At 39.6% G+C, this 22164-nt stretch overlaps 2 protein-coding genes and 1 long non-coding RNA gene across 12 annotated transcripts; 2 read left to right on the forward strand and 1 right to left on the reverse strand.

The window, feature by feature from the left end:
* The first annotated feature begins 1133 nt into the window (after positions 1 to 1133).
* Positions 1134 to 1951, forward strand: LOC118644612 (THAP domain-containing protein 11-like). Its single transcript, XM_036283516.1, has one exon. The coding sequence runs from the start codon at positions 1166 to 1168 to the stop codon at positions 1421 to 1423; it is 258 nt and encodes an 85-aa protein (XP_036139409.1). The 5' UTR covers positions 1134 to 1165; the 3' UTR covers positions 1424 to 1951.
* LOC105832020 (diacylglycerol kinase theta) lies at positions 1923 to 21777 on the forward strand. 10 transcript variants are annotated; one of them, XM_012672595.3, is made up of 18 exons: positions 1923 to 2095; positions 10215 to 10294; positions 10574 to 10676; positions 10794 to 11014; positions 11293 to 11464; positions 13619 to 13762; positions 15160 to 15291; positions 15368 to 15502; positions 15601 to 15718; positions 15900 to 16087; positions 16201 to 16413; positions 16491 to 16625; positions 16819 to 16993; positions 17244 to 17572; positions 17646 to 17973; positions 18060 to 18219; positions 18303 to 18410; positions 18810 to 21777. In XM_012672595.3, exons 1-18 carry the CDS (start codon positions 1960 to 1962, stop codon positions 18903 to 18905), a joined length of 2973 nt encoding a protein of 990 aa, XP_012528049.1. In that variant the 5' UTR covers positions 1923 to 1959; the 3' UTR covers positions 18906 to 21777. The 10 variants fall into 10 exon arrangements, with proteins under 10 accessions (XP_012528049.1, XP_012528045.1, XP_012528046.1 ...); XM_012672591.3 differs by having other exon boundaries at positions 19416 to 21777; XM_012672592.3 differs by having other exon boundaries at positions 17244 to 17563; positions 19416 to 21777.
* LOC118644614 lies at positions 4485 to 10208 on the reverse strand. Its single transcript, XR_004962392.1, has 2 exons — positions 9114 to 10208; positions 4485 to 8966 (listed from the first exon to the last, which is right to left on the reverse strand). It is a non-coding gene; the product is annotated as an uncharacterized LOC118644614 (long non-coding RNA).
* Positions 21778 to 22164: the final 387 nt, after the last annotated feature.

Below are 22164 nucleotides of genomic sequence, written 5' to 3' on the forward strand. Positions count from 1 at the left end.
ACGCGCACGGGCGCGCGGCGGATGCGTGACACGAGGCGCGTCGCGGTATAGAGGGAATTCGAGAGGCGGCGGGAGTCTCGCGTCGGCGCGCCGCCGCGGAATACGACGTTGACGTCGCGCGCCGTCACTGACGTCGACGCCATCGCCGTCGCCGTCGTGCTCTCGTCGACGTCGGGACGCTCCGCGCGATCATCATACTCCGATCATCGTCGCCGATCGTCGCGCACCGGCGGGTGCGAGCGTCCGCGGCGCGTGCGCGCGCGCGCCTTTTGCGAATCGGCGCGACGAGGAGGAGAGCGGACGAGACACCGTCGTCGTCGTGGCTCGCGCCGCCGTTGCGTCGTTGCGACGGGTGCCCGTCGTCGAGGATTGAGAGATAGACAGAGAGGGAGAGAGAGAGAGAGAGAGAGAATCGTGAAAAATTAGAAAAATTACAAGAGGAGGAGCGGAGAGACGGTATCGCGGACTCGCTCGCGCGACCAGCGCGACGTCGAGGAGGCGAAACGTAGACGTATAGGCGCGCGAATAGGCCATATTCCTGTTTTCGAGATAATGATGTTATCGAGATTGAGACGCGGGTCCCGAGCGAGAGAGGGGAAGGGGGAGACCGATCGGAAATAGACGACGATGGTTCTAGCTCTCTAGAGGAGGAGGCGAGGAGAGGACGTTATAGTTGTGCGTGCCACGCAGGGGGGAATTCACGGAGGGAGGGAAAAATACGACCGCGTTTCCGTCGCTGCTCGCCATCGTCTCGGCGGCAGCGGCAGCGGCGGCGCAGCGGAGATCTGGAGTGCAGCAGTGGTGGAGAACGAAACCATCGGATCCCCGCGTGTACTCGCGCGCTGTCCCACGTGGAGTGAATTTTAAAGGTTGGCCCGCGCCGCGTCGATCGGACGATGGGAAGAAGAAGAAGAAGAACGACGACGACGACGATCCCCCGAGAGTAGTAGTAGATCAGAGAGTCGAACGGCGGGGGTGGGAGGTGAGGGAGGGAGTGGAGTGCGCCCTCGAGGGTGCCTCACGGAAGAGGGCGGTTCGCCGCTCGCTCGCTCGCTCGCTCGTTCGGCTCGGCTCGGCTCGGCTCGCGGCCCCCATATGACGCCCCACTTAGGCCGCTAGGGCAGCGCATCCGCCACTGGCCGGTGGCGGTGACGAAAAGGGGCTGATGTCAGTGCGGCCACAGTCACACGGCGGCGACGTACGGCAGCAGCGGAGGAGGTGGCCCGTCGGATGCGCGTATTACGCGACGACATTGCACGCATCGCATCGCGAGCGACGACGACGACGACGACGACAACAACAACGACGAGGAGAAGGAGCGGCAGCAATAGCAGCGGCGGCAGCACTCGGGCAACAACGCCAGTGGCAGCAGCAGCAGCAGCAGCAGCAGGAGCAGCAACAGGAACAGCAGAAGCGACGGTGATGCTCGGCGGCGGCCGCGAGATCGGAGCGGTGGCGATCGGTGGCGGATTGGTGACGATCTACGACGTCGACGACGACGACGCATCTGGCATCGCGCGCGATCGTGGCTGCAGCGGACGCGACGACGACTACGACGTCGCACGTACCGTGGCGCGGCTCGTGGAATAATGCGTGTTAGGCGCGACGACGACGACGTTACCACGACGAGGCGCCGTACGAGACGACGACGACGACTACGGTACGACGACGACGACGGTGCGAGTGCGGGGCCAGCGTGCGGCCAGCGACGACGATCACTACCGTTACTACTATTACTACGACGACGACGATCATCATCACCACCGCAGCAGCAGCAGCAGCAGCAACGACTGCAGCAGCAGCAGCAGCAGCAGTAGCAGCGCAGTTATGTACGCGTACGGTTTCGAGATCACGTAGTGTCGGGCGTGTAATTATGTTGTCATCGTCATCGCGCGGCGCGCCCTGCGTAGCTTCACGGTGAAAATCTGGCGTGAACGGTTCCGCGGTGGAACGGGGAATATGGCGTCGGTCTCGGCCGAGACTCCAGCCAGCCATGGGCACAGCTTCAGTAAGAAAACGTTTCACAAGCCGACGTACTGCCATAGCTGCACGGACATGCTCTGGGGCCTCATACAGCAGGGGTACATCTGCGAAGGTAAGCTCGAACCCCCACCTCCCCCTCCCCAGCCTGGTTCTCTCTAACGTACGTCCTTCTTTGCTCCGACTCCGACCGTGTTGCGAGCAATGTCGCGATACTTGTCATTTATTGTTGCGAACGATTCTCGTCGCTGTCGCGTGTACGCGGAAGCGAGAGAAAGAAAAATGTGCGAGCCAGCGAGAGCGAGAGTCGCGAGGGGCGAAAAGGGAGGGAAAGCCCGTAAGAGGTCCTTTAAACGCGTCCCCGTGGGGGAGCGAGAGCACACGTATCCTCCCGATCTCGTCCACGCCGCCGGAGGATGCGCACAGGAGCGGAGAGGAGCGAGCGAGCGAGCGAGCGAACGAGCGAGCGTACGAGGGCGCCTCGTCGGGTTAATACTTGCGCCTCGGATATTCCATATTTACGATTTACGCGATGTGTCCGCTCCTAGTTGGCCCCCCCCCCCCCCCCGCGCGAGTTGGTCGCGTCGACCCGTCGTCGCGCAGGAAAGAAAAGAAAAGAAACGAAAAGAGGAAAGAAAGAAGGAAGGAAGGAAGGAAGGAAGCGACGGATACGCACGGGTTCTCGCACGCGAGGGTGCTGCTCTTTAAAATTTCAAGCGACGAGATACCGCGGCGAGTCGATCGATAGTCGACCGCGCGCTCGGTAACGCGCTCGAATCCCTTGGATTCTTTCCCGCGATTCCGACTGGCACGATCGAGATACCAGAGGCACCACCGAACGGCGGCTGACGCTCAATCGGGTCAGGGTGTCGCGTTCCGAGTGTCTCGGGGCATTTTAGCGCCAGCCGCGCGAATCAGTGCAACAGCACGCGAGAGGTAAAGATAGATAAAGAGAGAAAGAGAGAGAGAAAGAGGGAAAGAGAGATGGAGTAATCCGTCGAGAAAAACGGAAAGGGAGGCCAGAAGAAGAGTGGAGGAGAGAGGGGGGGGGGAGAGAGAGAGGAGAGAGAGAGAGAGAGAGAGAGAGAGAGAGAGAGAGAGAGAGAGAGAGAGAGAGAGAGAGAGAGAGAGAGAGAGAGAGAGAGAGAGAGAGAGAGAGAGAGAGAGAGAGAGAGAGAGGGGGGGGGCGACCGCGTACACGCAGAGGGCGCGAGCGCGAACGCGCGCCCACCTTTTCACGAGCATTGATCGCGAGGGGTAGGGTAGTATGGCTGAAAGACCATGGATAAGGTTGACGAAGTGGAAGGGGTGCGCGGGCGCTCGACGGCGGCGGCGGCGGCGGCAAAGAGGGTTGTCTCGGGGTAGGGGCAAGCGTGAGAGCTCGCTGACGGGTAAAGAGGCGTAAAGGACCTTCGTTGTAACGCGCGAGCGGAACGAGCCGTGGTGTGTGCTCTCCTCTCGCACTCTCTTTCCTTCGAACACGTCGGTAGGTTCGATCAGGGAGAGCCCCTCACCAACCACGCGGCAGCGCTTGGACTCCGCTCGAGGTTTCGATCTCCAGGCCTCCGTTCGAGAGCAAACTCTCGCGGACCTAGTAGTACATGGATATTACAGCTAAATATGTTTAACATTTCGAGAAGGGAGGCGGTGCAGGGGAAAACTATAAAAAACGTTCGTTAGGAGTCTACCGTCGTTAAACAGGTCGTTAAGGCGGTAATGCAAGCCATTAGGTAGCCACTATCAAGACGGCCGGGACTTTAAAGCCGTTATGTTTGGATACGGTTCAGATAAAAAGGTTACCGAAGTTATTTTATTCAAAAGCGGATTACGCCGTTACTCCGGAAACGAATACGTTGTTTCTTATAAATATCTTCACGATATTGCGCGTTTTTGTATTACACCTTTGAGACGCCACTATCAATCGACACCGTTATTCAATTTAAGAATTCGAAAATGCCAACTTCACGTCTTTATGATAGCAAAGACTGGCAATAACTTTTTTTACTTGAATCAGAAGTCCCTGAAAACATTAGATTTCCAAAAAGAAGTTCTTTGGCTCTCATGATGAGTTAAAAAATTTATTTAATATAACAGTTATATACCTCGTTACTTTATTATAATTATATATTTGGTATAATGTGAAATTGGCATATCTTTAGACTGTTATTTTTGCATTCGATCGTCCGAACTTCTTTTGAAGACGTATCAGGAACTCCGGAATTGGTCGGTGAAAGCCTGAACTCTATCAATTATATCGAAATCCTAGAAATGGGATGCTAACTTCACAAAGGGCGAGGATAAAGCGTTATATTTCTAAAGCCATTGTTAAACCTTGCTACACAATGTATTGATCGCTTTGCCGTCGGCTGCTTTAAATAAAGTTGTTTTTATGTCTGCAAATTATACTTAGCATTGTCAGAGTTTAAATCCAATCCACGATATAAAATCCTAATAGCTGTTTACAAACTCCTTTGAGACGATTCGAGTTTTATGCTTATTTTTTATTTGAGCTTCGAGTTATTTTTCGAGTGTTAACTGTGCATTATTGCACAGTACGTTTATTTATATTATACAATCACAATACGCTGAAGATGCCTTTGATGAAAAATGTTTGTTGAATTTTACACGATCGTTAATGATTAATGCACAGTGATCACGATAAATGGAGCAGCAATTTTTTTATATATAGTATAAAATTGCGTCGGTCTTAAAGATTACATTTTCAATATTTTATTTTTATAAAACAAGCGCAAAAACATTAAATAATTTAAAATTGTACCATTTGGATATTTATTCATGGCTGTGCGGGCGCGCGCGTACACACGCGCACACACAATGCATCCATTTACATACTATTGTACATGGGAAAGTTCTAGTTTTCATATGCAGAAATGAGATAAAGGTCTCAGTTGATACATCCGTTACCGTACATGTCACACATGTGTGACATTCCGATTCGCGTAACAAATCGTTTATAACAACGTTATATAATGGCAGCGAACGCCATTAAAACTTGCTCAATATGATAGTAATAGAAATGAGAATAGCGCGTAACTGTAATTTCTTATGTCATTTTAAAAACAAATTCTAACGCAAAGTGAAGTAATATTTTGTTTACTACTTTTCTTTAAAGTAACGCGCGGCATAATAGTGATGATAAAGTAATACAAATGTAATTTGAAAAGTAATGTTTATCTTCCTGAATCTCTCTGTCTCGACGCAACTATCACGTTCTATGTCATGTGTAATAAGAATTCCTTTTTCCCCTTTATTATTAGCATTAGCATTAGCTAATCCTCAATTATTACAGAAACCATTAGGAGTGAATCGTGTTTAATTTTAATATCAAATAGTATTATCTGTATTCAGCGGACAAAGCAAATTAATAATTTTTTTATTATGATTGGTTTCTATGATTGGTAAATTCAACAAAGAATTAAACATAAGGACAAATAATGTTTAAAAAAAGATCACTGAGCACTTCCTGATCTGCTTTGTTTGCTGAACGTAAGTATTGAGTTTTATATTAACGAATTGAAATGCTGTAATTATGTTTCTCATAAATTTTTTTCAAAGACACATTGAGAACGATAACATACATGAGGTTATATAAGAACTTGAAAAGCAAGAATATTAAAGAAAGAATATATTGACGACATAAACGTTAATAAAACAAAATCATGAATACGTTTTAAACTGAATAACAGTTGTATTAACAGTATCACACGATCTTTGGCTATATTCTGAAAATAACGTATATTGAGTTTACCACGCATATTGTATGTGACTTACATTATGGAGCAAATTGCAGCAATTTTTATTTATTCGTTTATTCTTAGTTCATTTATTTTTGCTTTCCCTCCAATTTGCTATATTTTCCACAGCTCATCTTGATTCTTAAATAATAGCGCCCGTGATGACGTATGAATTTTATCCGCACAATTGTTGATCAAAATCACAATGACACTATGTCAACTCAAAAGCTTATTAAAACAGAAAAGTAATATTTGAATCATTTATAATTTATTCGAATTTGAGAGTAAAGAGAGATAAATCGTATATTCACACACGTATTAAGTTACGAATAATCTTTATGCCTGTTGAATTATTGTATAAGTTATATTTTTAAATAAAAAATTAAACATATTTTAAAGATATTAATTTAATATCACGTGCCCTTCGTGCCGGGAAATAAAATAGAATAAGCAGCTCGAAAAATTCAGATGTACAAGAGATAAGTTTAATATGCACTGATTGCCAACTTATAATTACTTAATTTAGAAGACGCACATTTAAAAAGCTCAACTAGTATTAATTATATTATCATTATATTTGGCGTTTCTCGCATAACTTTCAAAACAGATTAACTGTCTTTGATGTTTTCTGTTGACAGTATATATAGGTACTATATATATGTCTGGTTTACACATAGATTAACGGCATATACGCTTCTCTTTAAAACGCTTTTTTTTACATCCGTACGAAAGCAAGGTACGCTTTTTATTCTACTCTTTTCGGATAAGCTTTTTCTAAACAATGAAAATTGATTGCCAAAGCGTTGCTAATGAAAAGGATCGTCCATTAAAGGTATCATATATATATCGCGTATCACAGCAATATCGTATATTTTGAATGCATGAAAATCTGAAGTGTCGCATTACAATTTCACTGCGTCGCTTCAGATCTCGTGTATTTATTCCACAGGAATATCTCGCAAGGTAGGAGAAAAAAAGACGTTTCCTGCGATACATATTGTCCTAGTTTACACCGCGTACGGCTTTTTAATACGCGAGTCAAATGGTACGCACTCTAAAGGTTTGATCTGAGTACGCATTGAGTTACATCGGACGATACCAAGTGAATAGAGTTGATGAGTAGTACAGATAAAGTTTCAATAAAGGATCACAGATTCGCTGTCGTCATACTGTTAGCACAGAAGACAACTGAAGAAAATCCCAAAAATCATTACCCAGAAAATATCGAGGTCTTATAACTATTTTATTAAAGATATTTTTAGATTAAAAGACATCTTTAAGGATATGTGCCACATAAAATCTTATCTTTTAGATCGCTGAAAGATATCTTTTCGAAACCTTTCGAAAAAATGCAAGACATCTCAAGATGTGGTAAGATGTCTTTTAGAAATTCAAGAAATATCCTTTTGTTTGTGTGGATATTTAATACGCAAGCGTGTTTAATAAGCAAGCGCTACAAATGAGTACTGAGTACTCACACTAATTTGATTCGATACATCTTTTTCTGGTATGTATCGTATCAGGCTAGTACGTTACCGTTTGAACATCGTTTGAACTAAGTTAATTTAGTACGAATAGTGCTGGATATAGCGTATCAGACGGTCGGTGATGTAAACTAGGCCATTAATTAACGCGCTACATGCTTTGTTACTGTCTTGATTTTCTATATTCTTTCCTTTGAATAACTGTATAGAAGAACTGTAAAGAAGGAAACGCAGACGATCAATGTTACGATAAATAAGACTATGTAGGAATTTGGTTTGATCTCTAAATTAGGAAGAAACGTTCAGATTCGAGAGGTAGTCGTGGCGCCGTTCTTCGCAGCATCGATAGCCGATTCTTCCAAAGCACGAGTAATCTTAGCCTAGGCAATTTTGGTTAACTTATCGCGCTGCTCCTGATCGATTGGGATCGTTATAAATAGGACGACCACCTGCTCCGAAAGCTAATCGAGTAATAAAAGCATGCAGAGAGTCCCAAAGTGATCACCTAATACTGTATATTGAAAACCAATACCGCTGTACTCGATATTATTACATGATTAGCAAAGGATGAATGGAATGTAAAGAGGCTTTCTCTTTCCTTGTTTCCTTTTTACCGGGTAGGCACGATTTAACGCATGCATCTGCATTTGTTCCTTCAAGGTCCGTTTGCATCACAACGTAGCTTCAAACTTGGTTTTATTTATTTTCTATCTTTCTGGCTCTAAGAATTAGAAAGGTAAAAGTAAAATAAATCTAAGTCTAATTTTATAGTAAACCCAACGCAGACATCGACAGAGATTTTCTTTTCTCCTTCTTCCTCGCGTTTAGAGTAAAAGCATACTTGTTTCATAGAGAGAAGAGAAAAGGGTGTTTAGATATATACAGTAGAGAAACGGATTCCAAATCCGGAAACTCGAACACAGCACTCTTTCCGAGAGTATCTTAGAAAACTTCTTCTAATGACGTAAGTTGTATTAATTGTCTTCCTCCTTATCTTCGAAGAATTGTATGCCATCTTACCTATTTTCTCAACGCTTTAGCTTTGTCTCATTATTCGAGCGGACGAGTGGCGCCTGCGTTGGTCGACGAATGATGATATAAACACAATTCGCGGCTAAGTATGTATGTACATACATTAAAGGCTTATTGGGATAGATTTGCATAGGCGCGTGCACCGCGAAACGTAGACCGATCGCATGTACAACGGCGATTGCGTCAAAGAATCCGGATGAAGATTTTCAAATACCTCGCAAATACCCGGAACAAACTTTAACGTCCATTTCCACCAGTGCGAATTAACTTTGATCTCGGTTTATAATTTGCTCTTCACCTTTTTTTAGTTCTAAGAATGGGAAAAGGATAGAAGAGCGAGAGAGATGAGAGTTAATCTGCATTGCTAGAAATGGACGTAAATGTTTCAAATGCTCGGAAACAGACCTTGAACGTTGCAAACGCTTGAAACAAATCTTACACTTCGTAAATGCCTAAAACAGACTTTGCTGCATACTAGAATAGATTTTAAACATTGCAAATGTCTGAAACAATCTCAACTCGTCGCCTAAGATGTTTCTTACGCCTCAGTAGTCAAGAAACGAAGCTCAATACGATAGAAGAATTTCTATTTATTTATTTATTTTTATTTTTCTTAATTTATATACATAATGATCGTAAATACATTAAGATAAGTAGAATAATTGTTTGCGCAAAACGACTAGGTGACTATTTTCCTATTAAACGTCGCGAATACCTGGAATAAATTTCAATTATTTCAAACGCTTGGAAGAGATCTTAATCATTGCAAGAGAATGTCCGGAATAGACTTGAAGCGTGTCTCAAACGGATCTTAAGTGTTACAAATATCCAGAACTGATATTAAGCGTTGCCTAGAACGGACCTTAAATGTTTCGTTAGGCGAACGCTCGTTTAACGTAACGCATGGTATCTTTTACGAGCAAAAGGCACGCGTAAACAGACGGGATCCTCTTCCTCCTTTTTCCTCCTGCTTCTCTACGGCTACGGTGACGAGTCTATCTCTTCTTTTCGATTTGAACTGCCCACTCGGCGAGTTAAAGTTAACTCGGCATTCGTGGAACGACGGTCGATCGTCGATGGCGGCTGATGGCGCCTTCTTAACGAGGCGGATGCACAGTACTATTTCGGGCCGCACCTGCGCGCCGATGCGACAAATTTCCCACATCTTGCCTGATTAGCGTCGCAAGAGCGCGCGATAGAACGCGATCATTACTCTGCTCCGCAACGCGATGATGGGGGAGAACGTGCGACACTCGTCACCTTGTGGTAGCGAGTGGACGATGCCGGATAATAGCGGCGGGTGACGCGATATCGTCACCTCCGCCGAACCCTGAAAAAATATCCAATTCTCTCTCGGAGAAAATTGGCCAACCGGTTCTTCCGCACGCAGCAGCTCGGAGGGTCCCACTGTTTAACACACACGACGCTCTCGATATCGACCCTAAATTTATAATCGATAACATTAGCAGGCCTGTACTATCGGCTTCGTTGCAATCTCTGTCGAGTATATTGCTTTAGAAACGAGAGAAAGCGCGGGCCACCCACTTTTAGGTAAAACGCTTAGATAAAAAGAGAATATCGCGAGAATCGAGCAAAACGTGATTTTCCAAACAATTGCGTATATTGTATACACGTGTTTTTTTTGTTTCTGCAAAAGTTTAGTGGATCATCGCCCGCATATTTGCTGTCCGATTACTGGTAGTGGCATTAAATAACGCCAACCGCGTATGATTCTCGATGTTTTTTACCTGCACCGCCGAAAGGTCAAAAGATCTTGTTATAAATTACGACATGAGAGCGGCTCGTATTGATTTATGCTAAGGTGTATACACTAGGCACTAGCCGATAATGCTAAATCTTCGATTTAACGCGATTAATCTCTCGCGCGGATCTCCTCTTCCCTCCTGCGAATTTCTGAAATTTCCTCCGCCTAATGCTTTTTTTTTCTCTCCTCTCGTTGCAGTGTGTAACTTCGTGGTGCACGACCGCTGTCTCAAGGCCGTCGTCTCTCCCTGCTCCAGCATCGCGGCAAGCCTGATTAAGGTAAGACAACGGATTAATCCGCCTGTGCATAAATATATAACGTCTATACTTAGAATATAGGAAAGCAATCTTCTCAGGGATATCGTAAAATTACTGAACGTTACAATAAAATGAGCAGATTTTGCAAGTTAAAAGAAAAGACTTGATGTCAAGAAGAATGCCTGGTTGCCCGTTGCGACATGTTCATGTATTGAAATACCCATTGTCACCTTGTAGAAACCAATCTTAATGTATGTATAAGAAGATATTAATAGAGTTTCTTCATTGGATGTGTTGCAGAACCCGGTTGCACACTGTTGGTCCGAACAAGTACATCGCAAAAGGAAATTCTGCAATGTCTGTCGGAAACGATTGGATGATAATCTATCCATACACTGTGAAAGTAAGTTCTGAAGTTTCTTTTACTCAAATGAGAGACTCGAGGCGCCTCGAGAGGGGCGTTAGCCCGTGTTTTGGGTTTCTACTGAAAATGTTAATCACGGTTCACGTTTGCCCGTAGTATGCGAGTACTTCGTGCACATAGAATGCCAAGACTTCGCTGTGGCAGACTGCAAGGAGAATGCCACGTACCTACCTGGGAAGGCTCTGTCAGCAGTGAGGCACACTCACCACTGGCGGGAAGGCAATCTTCCGAGCAGCTCGAAATGCGCCGTATGCAAGAAGAGTTGTTTTACTGCCGAGTGCCTTGCCGGGTTCCGTTGCGAGTGGTGCGGCATGACGGTAATAAGAAAGAAAGATTCGTTACATCATTTAGATTGCCTTTACTTTGATTTTTGCGTCTATTCATTCCGTTTCGTCGGAAATGGAAATTAGAATTAGAATTAAATATTATATTGCATTGTTATATTTATTTACTTCAAATCAAATACGTAATACGTGGCTCTTATGAAGAGAGAGAGGAGAGAGAGAGCATATTTTGTTAGCATGATTAAAGTTCTTCCTCCCCCTCCCCTTCCGTAAAGATGATACTTAATGACAAATTTGATTTCGTCTCTTAGTTGCACGCGTATTGTTACAAGAATATTCCCCAAGAATGCACCTTTGGTAACTTGGAACCAATTTACCTGCCGCCACACGCAGTTAGTATTCCGCGATCCGACGTTCCCATGGAAGCCATCATTGGAGTAGAAGTGCGTCGTAAAGAAGTGCTGGCGCGTGAGTATTCTTGCCGTAAGTGTCTGCCGTGTAATTACGATGTGCGTGTTAACAGGTAATTAGAATAATAGAATGAGGAATTGCGCTTTATCACGTGCCGCAAAGCACCTTACTTAATATATTTTGTTAATCAGTCCAACCGGGAATATGATTTGAATATTAAAGCAACTCTTTTTACAACGATCAGGAAAGAGGCATAAAATTAAACTGAGATCAGTGGATCTTTATCTAATTTTTTTAAATTGAAGAATGTAGCCGTCTTTAAAGATATTAACGTTACAAATTAAACTATATCTGTAATCGATAAAACACATATCCGCGTTGATAATTACTAATACATCGGTACTTAGCTATAAATATATAGCATAACTATAAAATCTTGTGAGTATATATTATACGCAGTAAATACACCATTTTTTACGTACGCGAGATTTACGTGTTTCTAAATAAATTACATTAATACATTAAACTCAGATAACAAATAATGGCAAAAATACCACGTCGAGAGTCTCTATCCGCTCCGTTTAATAGAATTGGACATCGTATAGATTATATCGCGTTTTTCATGTGTGCACTGTGAATTTCATTGTTGATTAGCGCTTCATGAAATTTTTTCAGTCCATCATTCAGCATTTCCGTATTACCTATTGACACAATTGATTATTTTCACACTGTGTCTCATATATGTATGAGATTTTCTATTTTTACTATGCATAGCACATGTACACGTATGCAAATATGCACTGATGATTGGTAGCAGAAAATATTCTACACCGTACTATGTAAAGTTTGAAAAAAGAAGAATGTAGTATATGAAATATTTTTCTTATACATTAATAGAGAAGTACTTGTAAAGAATATAATATTAATTTTTGAAACTAATTTTTGGAACAAATTTTTTGCATGACACATTATTTTAGCATTCACTCACGCGTGTATAAAACCGTCGGTTTGTAAATACATATACATGTTCTTCCTTCTTTTCAGAGCATGCAACGTTGACTTTCTTCAATATGAAACGAAAAAGATCCTACCTATATTTTGAAAGATTATTATCGCCTCAAAACTTTCATTGTTCTGTTACATCATGAATTGAAAAACTACGTATATACCGGACGTTATCCAGTAGCCAAACTTTTGTAGTCAATTTGATATTTTTAATATTTTATATAAATATGTATGTATATATATATTTGCTACTTGCAGTTTTTTACACTCTCAGCTTTCCATACATTTCTACAAATACGACATTTTTATAAAGACGCTATTAAATTATAAATATTGATTTTTTAAACAAAATGAAAAGAAAGACAATGGATTGAGTTAAAACGTGGAAAAGTATTACAAGATACTTTTATAATATATAGTTTATACAATGCAATCTTTACATAGCAAAATGTGTGTACTAGATGCTAGGGATAGGAAATAAACTTTTAAATTATAGAAAGTGTGATTGCTGTTTAAATATCATAATACACTCGTGATTCAGCCATTTATATCATCAAATCTGCCACGTGAAATCTATCGTGAGAGTCATATCATCAGTTGCGATTATAGGTCAAGATTTAAAAAATTATTATTGTGCGAGAGTTGCATTAGGATCATGACGTATGCGTAAAAATTAAATTGTACAAATAAAACTTTGACAGATAATTTAAAATTGTACAAGCTTCTTAAGCAACGTTAAAACTACGTCTATACATATTAATTAGATATTTTGTTTATAACATATTTGTAAACTATGGCTTTTGTGGCTGGTTGCTCTTATTAATTGCTACTTTCAATGTGCTTTTAATAGGCCTAACATATTTTAATAGATACAGCATCTATTTTATAGAGCTTCATAATTTAGACAGTAATTGGAATGGCGTTTACGAAATTAAATAAGTTTACTAAATAAAAATTGAAAGTATAACAATATTTTATTTTAGTAATTACAAACTTTGGATGTCGTTACTGTTCGATATCACAAAGAAAGCAAGCATCTTTTTATAAAATTAAGCAAACTTTTAACAGACAGAGAGAAAGAGAGAAAGAGAGAAAGAAAGAGAGTAAACACAACAAAATCACCACAAATCATTACAAAATACCTAAACAGAGGTAAAATTTATAGATTTGAAATTGTGGTAACCGTTAAAATATTCGGTCTATCTTTGCTTCTATGTGAAGATAACATCGGAGAGCAATTCGATTTCGCTGAGAGTGAACAAAACGGGGCTGCAGGCCGCCTAGCCGAAGCTTTGAGGCGCCTTTCGCTAGTTTTGCCACGTAGCTGCCATGGAAATTGTCATGCTTCCCCTCCTTATGTTCGAGGTATCTAGAATATTATCATCGTCAGACATTCATCTGTGTGAATGTACTCAATTCTAAGATGTACTTATCGTACGAGACTGAGAATAACTTGAAATACGCTACGTAGTGGTCGTTATTGCTATTATCTCTACATGTAACTATACTTATTCAACATTTGCAGTTAGGATTGAGAAAGCGCTGTATTAAACGACGTAATCATATTTATTTATACATTTTTTTAATTTTGCATAACAGCAATACAAGTATTTAGCTTGCTTTCATCATACTTTTCGACATTAATGAATGACATTTTACTGTCACATTACATACACATATTTTATATGTAATTATTTTATATGTATTTACTACTTCATATATTTAAAATACGATTGAACTAATTTCCTGACAGGAGCTTTCTTATAATATTATTCTTTATCGCTTATGAATCTGTTTGACTCGCACAAATGTGAACAGTTGACAACAAAATATAATATCATTTACGTGAAATTAATTCAGGAAGTAGGAAACAATGGCATATACTTGTCAAAATAGATATTGTCTAAATTGCATATAAATATAATAAATTGTCACACGACATGCATTTACATAAATATCATAGTGCACCAACCTTTTTTTATATAGATGTTATTTTGTTACTGTTTACGTTTTAGCATGTATGTATGTCTCGCTTCAGTGCATGCACTGTCATTCAGCCCACTGGATGCTATGAGATTCCATGACGCTTATCACTCTACTATGCAGTGAAATGAAGTTCAAGAATACTACTGACTAATTCTTCCTATCGTGTCTGTGTTCTACAAACCCATCGTAAATAATCGATGGTAAGAGATGTAATTTATTTTCGAATGATGAACAGAGTTGTTACAACGCTCTTTGTATTTATATAAATTGTTTTTAAATTTATTCATTACTTTCCTTAAAGTATCTGTTTTATGCAAATCTTTCTCAAATATTTGTACGCAAATTGTACGGTAATTTATGCACCACTAATAATTTTTACAATTAATCGAAATATTGATTATAAATGAATAAATTATAAATAAATATAATATCGAAATATTAAATTAAAAATAAATTGTGTGGTAATTTAATGATGAAAGTGTTACAGCATAATATTTTTTTAAAGATTGCATTAAATTTTGTTGTTCATAAAATATCAAATATTTTATAATGCTCTTCAAGAGAGAGATACCATTAATGTTATCTGAGTGAAAAAATAAAACATTTTCTCAAGTTGGATGTACTCAGCGGAAGGAGATGTATTATTAATTTTATGTTTTATTTAGGTATTATTGTGTATCTTGTATTAATAATATTTTGTTACATTTAGGTATTTTTGTAATCTATATAAAATAATATTCTATTATTCAAAGTATGATTTTTGTTTGTGTTAACAGCGCGGAGCATATCAGAAGAATTTGGTAGTGATCCAAGGTATCGTGACAATGGAGAATCGACACAGGGTGCAACGCATAGCCGTGATCCGCGTTCTCCTAAAGAGAAAGAAGAAAAAGATAGAGGTGACGAAGGTATTCCAATATGACTTCCAATTAATAGTTGCAGAATTTTCGCCTCTCTAATCTATGAATTCGAATTTTCTCACAGAGATGATCAAAGTGTACGATGGCAACAGTTCCTTGAGGCGAAGAATATTTCGGGTAATTTCGGTACCTAGACAGGCTACGATAGAGCAGATTCTCACATCGGCACTGCGCGCATTTCACATCACAAAAGATCCTAGTATGTGCATGTCAACTAATTTAAAATATAATAAATATATATGGGTTAAATAAATTTACTAATTTAATCAACTTTTCAATAAATTCGGGAAAATTTAGGTACCTTTTACTTAACTGACCTGTATGCTGCGGAGGAAACTGAATTATGTGACCCAACGCCTGTTTTAAATTTGACTCGCAAAGAAGGCAAACGTCCGGCTGTGTTCTTGCGATTTAAGTAAGTTTATACTACATTTGTCGAAAATAAGAAAATATATCGAATGTTATTATATATGTTTCTTTATTAATAATTTTTTTAAAGAAAAAAATGCGGTAGAAGATGAATATTATATTGAATAATATATATATAATATCGTATTAAAAATAAAGATGATATAATGATCATTGATTTTTTTCAGAGATAATGACAGCGGAGAGGTACGAGTTTATCCGGGCAGATTGCAGGTATCAGAGTCATTCTGTATAGTACCTGTCACTGAAGCGACAACCGTCACAGATTTAATAAGCGAGGCACTGGAGAAGTTTGGTTTACAAAATTTTAACTGTGATGACTTTAGGTGCAGCGAAATTCTTTTAGACCGTGGCGGTACGTTTCAAGTTTTTGTCCAATTTGACGTTTGTAATGTGGCTTAATATTCTTTAAGATCACGTCGTTTTGCGCGTTATACAGAAAATATAAAAGTTTTATTTTTCTATTAGTAACGGAAAAAGTTTTGCCCTATGATGCGCGACCCTGGGATATCGTCAAACAGTTGGGAAAAGATTCTATTAGACAAATGGAACTGATGCGGTTTTACCTACAACTAAAGCGAGATCCCCATGGACCTAATTTGGCTTTATTCGTGGGCAACCTACCGCAAAATCTTTCTGAAAAAGGTTATGAAAACTTACTGGTAGAATTAGTAGGAAAAGGTTGGTGATTTAAAGGAAAATGAACGTATCTGTAAGATTATAAAAATATCTATCTACATATATATATATATTTTTAGAAAATAAGCCTCATTCAGTTGGCCCATATTATTATGAATATGGTTCAGTGGTTGTTACATATGAAGATTTGGATGCTGCGATTAGAGCATTATATATATTACGAGAGACAAAATACGAAGACAAACATCTTTTAGGTATTTTTGTGATATATATTTTTATGTATTTATGAAGTGAAAGAAAACATTGATTAATATCAAGATAAAGATTTATAATATAGTTAGTTACGTATAATTATGTAATTAATTAATGCATGTATTATTTTTTCTATTGAGTTATTTTTTGCTTTTATTTAAATATTGAAATATTCTCTTTTCTTTTTTTTGCTAGTAATGATTTTACCAAGTATCGAGCCGAGTATGATACCAACGGGCGTTCAACCGCTGCTCGTGTTTGTAAATGTAAAATCTGGTGGTTGTCAAGGACTTCAGCTAATTTCTAGCTTTCGTAAACTACTAAATCCTTTTCAAGTGTTCGATCTCGATAATGGCGGACCTCTCCCTGGGTAAGCAGATCAATATCTTAAATAAAGAGAAATGATATGTATATATATTTGTATGCATGTATATATGTATATGAGATATATATATATATATATTATATTATACATCTTATATATATATATATTATATATATATATATATATATATATATATATTATATATATATATATATATATTATACATCTTATATTATATGAAGCATACACAATATTATACACTCAGCTAGAAGTAAGTATTCTTTTTATGTTACAGACTTTACGTTTTTCGTCATATAAAGGACTACAAGATCTTAGTTTGTGGTGGTGACGGAACGATAGGCTGGGTATTACAGTGTTTAGATAATGTTGGTCAGGATAGTCAGTGTTCTTCTCCTGCTTGTGCTATTGTACCTTTGGGAACGGGAAACGATCTTGCTCGTGTACTATGTTGGGGTTCAGGCTACACAGGTGACGAAGATCCACTGAACTTATTGCGAGATGTTATCGACGCGGAAGAAATAATATTGGATAGATGGACCGTTGTTTTTTATCCAGATGAAAAGGAAAAAACTCCAGTAGTTTGTAACGCTGCAGGTAAGAGAGGCAAGTTTCTTAATACCACAAGAGAGTTTCAGAATTGAAACGAGAAAATTTTAATTACGAAAATGTATTACAGCTTCTCAGCATGTAGCATCGCGCCATTTGCAAATCACAGGCGCTGGTATAACTAGCGAAGACAATTCGCAAATGTATGTAATGAATAATTATTTTGGCATTGGCATCGATGCAGACTTGTGTTTAGACTTTCATAACGCAAGAGAAGAAAATCCTAATAAGTTCAAAAGCAGATTACGAAATAAAGGCGTGTACGTGACGATGGGTTTGCGTAAAATGGTCAGACGTAAACCGTGCAAAGATTTACATAAAGAAATTCGATTAGAAGTAGACGGTAAATTGGTCGAATTACCGCAAGTAGAAGGAATAATAATTCTGAACATTTTAAGGTAATCATTATGGAATATATGTCATTACAAAGAAAAAAAGATGTTTTAGATACAGTTTTAAACAGATGCTTCTTTTTCTCGTTTAGTTGGGGTTCTGGTGCTAATCCTTGGGGACCAGATACCAAAGAAGATCAATTTTATACACCGAATCATTGGGATGGCATGTTGGAGGTTGTTGGAGTTACAGGCGTTATGCATCTTGGACAAATACAATCGGGTTTACGTACGGCCATGAGGATAGCCCAGGTAAATTAAAATTAATAATACAAGTAAAACACGTTTTTCGTTTCTAATATAACATGTGTCAATTTATTTGTTTCGATTTATAGGGCGGACATATAAAAATTCACTTAAACTCAGACTTACCTGTACAAGTAGACGGTGAACCGTGGGTTCAGAGTCCTGGAGACATCGTAGTCTTGAAATCAGCGCTCAAGGTATTACTTTGACGTAAGAGTGTCTTTTACAGAACTCCCCATAATTCCACAAAAATATCGGACAAAATTGTAACGTAGAAACATTTTGTTGACATAATAATATGATATATGGAACATTAGTGATATATCTTTTGAAATGTAATGAATAAGAACTATTGCATTTCTTACTGTTCGAGTTTAAGTAGAATAATGGGGCTTACATTCTTTTGTGGCACGTAAATCTTTTTAACAAGCGCATCCCTATGCATTAATTTGTAGCACTTTATTTTCATATTACAATACTCTATCGTATTCATCGTAAAAAGCGTAACCTCTGATTGCTGATGATACCTATCAGCGCATGCTTCCCTCCCCTAATTGCACTCGACTAATATCTCCTTGTTCCTTTGTTCACTTCAGGCTACCATGTTGAAGAAAAGTAAGATCAAGCGTCGCAATACCGAACCGTCGATTCTACCTGCTAATGGGGAGGGGGGCAAGAGCACGGACGAGTAATCCAACTATACCACAACTTACAACCGCTCGATTGTTTAATCGTATCTCTCTCGTAAGATGCGCAACATCACAGCCTAGACTCCTCGACGCGCACGAGCGGAATGCACGCGCGAGAGAGGAGTCTCGGTGTGACAAACGTGCCGTCTAGAATCCGATTTCACTATCCCTCCAAAGAAAAGAACGAAATATCCCTCCCGATCCCTTCGTTGATGCATGTAAAACCAATCAACTTCCGTGATACATTCTCGATGCCTCGTTCCAAATGCAGCTAGCTCGAGCTTGTAATGTGTGGATTAGACGCATTATATCGGACAGTAGTGTTAGCTTTACAAAAAACATTTCTTCTCTTCCTTCTTTTTCTACGTATAAGTTGACCATGAATTTCGTAATTTCCATTTTTTCTCTTTCTACTTTATACTTCTACTTTATACTTCTATTTTGTCAGCAGTATTGACTGACATTTTTTATCGATTGCTCCTTTGTGCGCTCCCTGATCCTGTCCCTTCCTAGGCTACGATGCTGAAGAAGACTAAGGGTAAAATGAAGCGGCGTAACACGGAATCCAGCATGCAGTTGGCGCTTCAGGCTGCACCGTCGAGCGATCCGGACGAAGACATCTTCTGAGTGAACAAACATTATGTGAAAGTGATCGAATACGTTGCGCACGTAATGCAAGGCACGTAGCGAACTTGATCGACTAGCGTATGTAAACAAAACAAAAGGCCTCGAAATCGTCCGACGGCGTTCGCGCTGTACGAACTTAACATAAGTACTTACTTACAAGGCGAAAAAGAAAAATCACTCGTGGAAGTAAGAAGGGACGGGGTAGATAAGGTTTTCAGATACACGGACACACTTATATACAGCATAAAATCCATTATCGACTCAATGAGATTCTTAATGTTTGTTCTTACATTAATAGAAAATGAAACTAGATCTCATTTTTAAATGTTAATAATTCTAGCACCGTACGTAGCTCTTATCGATTAATATTTTTTTAGTAAAATTATAATAGATTTTAACACACACGTTACCACACATACACGTACACACATGTTACCAGTATCGAAGGAAGTTGACACGCTCACGCGTGCTTACGACGATGTTGATTTCCATTTACGTTCCAAGCTTGGTAGTCGAGCAAGATGGAGGGAATCGTAATGTATATTACGTTTCGTATGGTATTCTACCGATCTATGCAGTATTGCGATACGAAACGTGTGTATCGAACGATATAAAAAATACGGAAACAGGTGTTAATAATATATTATATATATAGAGAGAATATTTATGATTAAAATATTAATATATTTACATAATATTGTATTAGTATTACGATATTAAGTTGTGATAATTGTTATGTATGTCTGACTGCTGGGCAGTCTGGAATTCGCTGAGTACCAGTGGCAGTCAGTTTTTTTCTAGGATACGATTAAGAAGAAGGTAAAAGAACAAGATTACTGTAACTTTCATAACAATAAGACCGCATTGCGGGCTAAGCGCTTTGCCGATCCGTCTCCGCGAGACGGCGAGAGGAATGTATAGCGAATAAAAAAAAAATCGCGATGCGTACACATACACATACACATACACACATTTACACATATATACGATGCGATGTCAGAGAGTCGGATTGGCAATGTACTGACCACATTACTGGCTCTGACAGGCTCCTGTAAACGACGTAAAGTTCGGCGGTGCCACCGGCGACACACATTCCACTGTAACACGAAGGGTGAGGAGGGGGTGATAGACGCGAAGAGATATGTATATTTGTAAGCTATGCCAAATATGAGAAGAGGAGATACGGGGCTTGTAATCGTCACGCTAACACACTTAAAAGAGATTCGTTGGCACGCGTCGTACGTAACTAAAGCGTTCGTAACGGGCGACGGCCGGACCACGCGAATCGGAGGCAATACTATTTCTCGAGCTTCCAAGGTTTCGATCCTTGGTGCACCGGCGCACGAATCATCGAGTGTTATCAATGATCACCGAGCGATCGCCGACTCGTGGCGAACGACGAAATACCTTTTACCTGATGTCGCTCTCGGACACACGCTCTCGCACGTTCACGTTGGATCTTCGCTGGCATCGTGCGATTTGGAAGGGGGGAAAAAAAAAGAGAGAAAAAGAAAATGTAAAAGACAAGACAACCAATTCGGTGCCAAACAATTGTATATAATATTATAAAAGTAGGAACTATACATATAAGACGGATAATCGCCAGTTAATCACGATGGCATTTAATGCGACGGACGTGAGAGAAAGTAGTGCGCGAAAGGGGTACTTTCTTAACGTTAAGAGTATTCTTCAGAAAAAAAGGGGGTGGGGTGGGAACTCTTTTGAATTACGTACACATTGCGTTGTTTCGTGTAAACGTTTAACAAAACAGAAAAAAAAAGAAAAAAAGAGTGCAAGACAGCGCGTACCTTTGATACGTGGGAGGTAAACCATGGGGCGGAGGATAGGAATTCTTAGTACGCTTTTAGTACGCGCTGTGTGAACTTAGTTAATTATCTAACTAGACTTCTCTTGTGGATGTCTTCGATTATGAAAATGATTATCAAAAAAAAAAAAGAAACTAATCAATCACATTTCGAGCAACCAAATTTCAAGCGGAGGCCATCATGCCCGGATGATTGATTTGGCCTCCGGTATGTCACAACCTGCCAATGATGTTCACATAGGCTCGGTTATTCATGTTATATCCGGTGTAGCGACGTGGATAATCACATCGGCGGCAGATTGGAGAAAAAAAAACGTTTGTTAATTTGACCAAACTATAGTATATTTGCTGTTGCTATAAAAAAATAGAAAAACAATAAGCTATGAACAATCTACGTATAATAAATCAATGTATGTGCTACAAGTTGACTATTCTTTTATTATCCTTATTTGGATTTTTACGTTTACCTCGTGTTATTCTTCTTCATAATTTCCATTACCGATCTTGGGTGATTTTGACTAAATGTCTATTTAATCGCCTGCGTCGTTTAATTGTTTATTATGGATAGAATTATTTATTATCTATTGTTTCATAAACATGAAAAATTAGATAAGTTTATAATGAATTATGTAATTATAAATGTTGCAAACACAATTTTGCTCATCGAGAGTTAGTTAATATATAGTTGGTTAGTGAGTTAATTCAAGTTTGGCCGAAATCACTGTTAATGATATATTCATATTTATGTATCTCGTCTTACATTAAATGAAGAAAAAGATTGAATAAATTTATTTATTATTTAGTTTGTTC

The sequence above is a fragment of the Monomorium pharaonis genome, chromosome 2, assembly GCF_013373865.1.
Source record: "Monomorium pharaonis isolate MP-MQ-018 chromosome 2, ASM1337386v2, whole genome shotgun sequence".
Taxonomy (NCBI): domain Eukaryota; kingdom Metazoa; phylum Arthropoda; class Insecta; order Hymenoptera; family Formicidae; genus Monomorium; species Monomorium pharaonis.

Bases quoted from the DNA above. Each gene is read 5' to 3' on its own strand.
- LOC118644612 (XM_036283516.1), top strand. From the start codon at position 1,166: ATGTCAGTGCGGCCACAGTCACACGGCGGCGACGTACGGCAGCAGCGG.
- LOC105832020 (XM_012672591.3), top strand. From the start codon at position 1,960: ATGGCGTCGGTCTCGGCCGAGACTCCAGCCAGCCATGGGCACAGCTTC. The intron at 15,719-15,899 runs GTAAGTTTATAC...GATTTTTTTCAG, and splicing joins GCTGTGTTCTTGCGATTTAA to AGATAATGACAGCGGAGAGG. The intron at 18,220-18,302 runs GTAAATTAAAAT...TTCGATTTATAG, and splicing joins CGGCCATGAGGATAGCCCAG to GGCGGACATATAAAAATTCA.